Source organism: Pezoporus wallicus, unplaced genomic scaffold (assembly GCF_028554395.1).
Source record: "Pezoporus wallicus isolate ANWC-B61680 ecotype Strahan unplaced genomic scaffold, APGP_CSIRO_Pwel_v1 contig_8226, whole genome shotgun sequence".
NCBI classification, from domain to species: Eukaryota; Metazoa; Chordata; class Aves; order Psittaciformes; family Psittacidae; genus Pezoporus; species Pezoporus wallicus.
The window spans coordinates 163,283-167,771 of NW_026635187.1; the positions used below are offsets into that span (position 1 = coordinate 163,283).

Here is a 4,489-nt window from a genome sequence, read left to right on the forward strand (position 1 = left end):
GCGCCTACAACTCCCACAATGCACCGCGGCGCGGCGGCGCCCAGCAGGCCCGGCGCCTACAGTCCCCACAATGCCCCGCGGCAGCAGCGCGCGCCTGCGCAGAGCGCGGTGAAGATGGCGCTGCTGCGGCAGGCGTACAGCGCGCTGTTCCGCCGCACCTCCACCTTCGCCCTCACCATCGTCCTCGGCGCCGTTCTCTTCGAGCGCGTCTTCGACCAGGGCGCGGACGCCCTCTTCGAGCGCCTCAACGAGGGGGTAAGGGCGGGAGGAGGGCGGCGGGGCCGCCCCGGGGTAGGCCGGGGCTTGAAGGTCAGGCTGAGGCCTTGCCGCAGGGCCCGCTCCGGGGCCGCTGGGGTGAAGGGAGCAGAGGCGTTGGGTTGCGGGGGCTGCCGGTAGCGGAGCCCGGTGAGGGCTGCGGTGCTGTCCGGTCGCCCTCACGTCTCGCTGTGAGGGGGTGAGCGCTGCCCGGATCCCGGCTCACCTGCACAGGACGTGGAAGGTTCCCGCACAGGGAATGCTGTCACTTCCATCTTGCAACAGGGATACCCCCCACCCCCCCCCCGAGCTTGGCGTGTTGCACGTCCCCACCTGCAGCACAGGGTCCTGTGCCCTGCTGCTGTCCTCGGAGCAGCAAGGGCACCTTAGTAGTTGAGTAGAGCTGGCCTGTGCCTTCCCTGCTCCTCAGCAGCATCTTCACTGCCCTGGGGGTACACCAGGGCTTGGGTGAGCTGCAGACACAGCAGAGAGCAAGAGCAGGGGCCTTGCCCCCTCCTTTTTAGCAGCAGTTAAAAGCTGACATAAAATCACATCTGAACATCAGCTCTGTGCTCTACAACTTTTGTTTAATTATAGCATTCATTTTCTGTGTGCTAGGGGCAGGTTGGGACAGGCCAAGGGGAATGGCTTTAACCTGCCAGAGGGGAGACTGAGCTGAGCTCTGAGGCAGAAGCTCTTCCCTGTGAGGGTGCTGAGGCGCTGGCCCAGGGTGCCCAGAGAAGCTGTGGCTGCCCCATCCCTGGCAGTGTTCAAGGCCAGGTTGGACACAGGGGCTTGGAGCAAGCTGCTCTAGTGGAAGGGGTCCCTGCCTGTGGCAGGGGTTGGGACTGGATGAGCTTTAAGGTCCCTTCCAGCCTAGACCAGGCTGGGATTCTGTGCAATTAGCGAGGATGATAACTTGGATTTTAAATCTAAAGCACTGTCTGTGACAAATAGCAGAGCCCAGCACACTCCTCACCCTGTGCAGTGCTTCCCTCTGTTCTGATGGCTGCAGCACATTTCAGAGCCTGGAACAGTATCTTTCTGTGCATCCTGTCTCTCTGGGAGCAGAAAAGCCCTTTCTAGTCCGAATGGGAAGCTAAGGCAGTGTGACTGGAATTCCCCAATGATCTCCAGCTCGCAGAGCAAGCGGGATGTGTGTGGCTTCCCCCTGCATCTCATCTGAAAGCTCTGAGCCCAGCTTGTGTCTGCCCCACCCTGCAGACCCAGGCCTGTGGGGAGCTGAGGCACAGCACCACCCATGGGTGCTGTACTTGTGAAGGCCCAAAAGAAGGCGAGGAAGGTGGGAGGGACACACAGCACAGTGGGAGGATGGAGTGTCCCACTGTATCCCTTCCACAGCAGGAAGCAGCTTCGTGCCCCTGGAGCTCCCTCCATATAGTGGGGTGTACACCATGGGAGGGAAGTGCAGGTTGAGGGGATCCCCCTTTGTCCCATACCCTGCTGGCACTTGTGGGTGTGTTTTCATACAAAGGCTTCTTTCCCCTTTTGCTGCTGCTTGTCATGGTCATAGGTGTCATGATAACTTGTGTTTTCAAGTGCAGCGTTACCACAGGAGCACTGAAAAGCGGGCTAAGATTGGGGTTTTGGGTTTGTTTTGCATGCAGAAACTGTGGAAACACATCAAGCACAAGTATGAGCAAAGTGAAGACTGACATGCTCAGCAGCAGGAGCCAGCCCAGGGTGACTGAAGACACTGCAGAGAAGGATTTGGCCTTCTGAAACTGGTTGTCTCAAAATGGAAATGGGTTCCTGTCTGAACAACTCCGAGCCAGATTGTATCAGCCACCTCCTGATATGATGTAAAGCAAGATGGACTCAAGGAGTTCTGCTGCTGTCCTCAAAGTTACTGTGTTAAAATAAAACATTCTTGGTCCACATCTCCTGCTTCTGCCTTATCCTTGGGCCTGACTGTAACTTCTTACAGGATCATAGGACAGTTTGGGTTAGAAGGAACATTCACTGCTCATCCAGTCCAACCCCTGCAATGAGCAGGGACATCTTCAACTAGATCAGGGTGCCCAGAACCACATCTCCATCTAGGAAAGTGCTTAAATACACATGCAGCTTAGTTCTAAGACACTGTAAGAAACCACAGCTTCCCAAAAATGGTCTGAAAGACCTGAAAGCACTTGTACAGCTGCTGTCTGACTGCCACTGCCATTGCTTCTGTCTGATGAGAGCCTTCAGAGAGGCGTAAGGAGCTGTCTGCTTTCTTCTAGTCTTGTTCAGGGAGAAGTGGGAATCATTGATGTGCTCCTCTGTCACTCACATCTCTGAGGCTGGGCTGGTGCCTGGCCTGTCTCCTTTCCCAGAGGCTGCCTTGCCCTCAGCCCTTCCAGTCTCCAACCCACTACTGGGCTGAGAATGGGCACAGCAGGTAACTTTCTGCTTCTCCAAAGCCCACAGCAATGGGATGTAAATCTCCTTCCAAGCCATCTCTCTGCATCCTGGCTGTCTGGGGTGCTCAAGGGACGGAAGTATCTCACCAGGGTGGTGTGGCAGGGCACAAGCCTGCCTCCATCCTGTCCTGCTGGGAGGGGAGGAGAGTCCTTGGATCTGCACTCCCTGCCTGGGAGCAGCAGCTCCACTGAGGAGCCCACCCCTGTTCCCAGTGGCCATTCCAAACACCTCTCCCTTCTCAGGGAAGGGCTATTGGGGTACTCATTGGAGTAAGGATTCAGTTATTTCCTCCAGGCTCTCAGGTAGCTGAGTGGTTGACCTGGTTGAGTGACTCCTGCTCTTCTCCCTGTGGCAGCCTGGAAAAGCCAGGTCTCTTCCCTCCTCACTGTATTTCCACTAATCAGGAGGCATTTTAGCAGTGGCTGAGGCAGAGCAGATTAGAGCCAGTGCTAATGCAAGCAGCTTCAGTGGGTTTGCAAATCGGTGTCAGGAGTAAATCACTTAAGTCTAAACACAGAGGACTTGAAAAAACACCGTGCTTGTGGTTTGTGAGCAAAAACCAACTGCAGCTTTCAGGGCCCCAGCTGCACTTTAAAGAGATGCTTTAGAGGATGGTTTAAGATTTCCTGGAATGATTTCACTCTGTGGCTGACTCCCTGCTTTACCACCAGCCCTGCTGAGGGCTTCACGCTGTGCTGAGCAGGTGAGAGATTTGCAGGTGCTTAGATGCACCAGTTAAAGATAAATCTGTATTAGAAGGGGGGAGACAAATGTTGTAGCAGGCTGGCAGAGAGTAAATGAAGCTACTGGTGCAGAGAACAGCAGCTATGGAAGAGCAGAGTTAGTTATCCTAGCAGCCGATTTCCCCTGCCAAAGGAGCTGGGGAAGCTGGTAAATGTAATTCCCTTTCTCCTCTGCCTTATCATTACTAGGGTTGCAAAGAACAATCTTGTCTGGAGCTCTCAGGACTTCATCTTACTTGCATGGCAGCGGCAGCACTTGTACACTTGGAGGAGAGCCCGGCTCTGGCAGCAGCACCGATCACACAGCGCCGGAGTCCCGCCCTCTGCGTAAAACCCGGCAGGCACCTACGTGCTACGGAGCTCATTGCCAGCGTGCTCCTGCTGCGGTGTTCCCAGTGGGTGCACCCTGGAACATCACCCACTGCTGGTGGCTTCAGCCACAGGCACAAACCACAGGGAGTGGTGGTGGGGAGCAGAGTAACGGGGAGCTCCCCTCCAGCATGGGGACAGCGCTCCCCAAACGTGCCAACGCTCCGTGCCAACAGCAGCCGGAACACTTCCATCACCAGCGCTGGCAGCTACTCCAGGCTTGGCGTGTAGCAGCCCTGCCGCGCCATTTGAACACCTTACAAACAGGTTACAAAGTGAACTCTGTGTCTCCCTGCCGAGGGAACAGCTCCCTCATGAAAGAGCCCTCCGGAGAAGTCCTTTCGGCAACCTCAAACCGCTGGTTACTATTAACTCCCAGCCTTCCAACAGCAAACAGGATGCTCGGGGCAGTTCTGCTCCACAGAGTGTGATAAAGCGGTTATTGAGGAGCAGCTCCCTGGGGACTCTGACCCTGTTGCCTTCAACTCCAATTCCGTATTACTGCATCTTGCTTACGGTGCCCTGATCCCGATTTTCAGGTCTCTTTCGTCTCAGTGGCTGTAGCCAGATCTCATTATACTAAACCAACATCAAACAGCAAGTGAATTTCAGTGCCTGCAGGCACAGCACATTAAAGGCTTGTTGAGGTACCTCCCAGTTAAAGATCAATAGGGTTTGTAAGAGCCTAAAGCACCAAC

General features: G+C 55.4%; 1 protein-coding gene across 1 annotated transcript; it reads left to right on the forward strand.

The window, feature by feature from the left end:
• Nucleotides 1–78: 78 nt before the first annotated feature.
• Nucleotides 79–2,156, forward strand: LOC130600038 (cytochrome b-c1 complex subunit 9). Its single transcript, XM_057411008.1, has 2 exons — nt 79–255; nt 1,884–2,156. The coding sequence occupies exons 1-2, from the start codon at nt 115–117 to the stop codon at nt 1,929–1,931; spliced, it is 189 nt and encodes a 62-aa protein (XP_057266991.1). The 5' UTR covers nt 79–114; the 3' UTR covers nt 1,932–2,156.
• The last annotated feature ends 2,333 nt before the right edge of the window (nt 2,157–4,489 follow it).

Excerpts from the sequence above, each read along its gene's own strand:
- LOC130600038 (XM_057411008.1), top strand. The coding sequence starts at position 115 with ATGGCGCTGCTGCGGCAGGCGTACAGCGCGCTGTTCCGCCGCACCTCC. Across the intron at positions 256-1,883 it reads TCGAGCGCCTCAACGAGGGG|AAACTGTGGAAACACATCAA; the intron begins GTAAGGGCGGGA and ends TTTTGCATGCAG.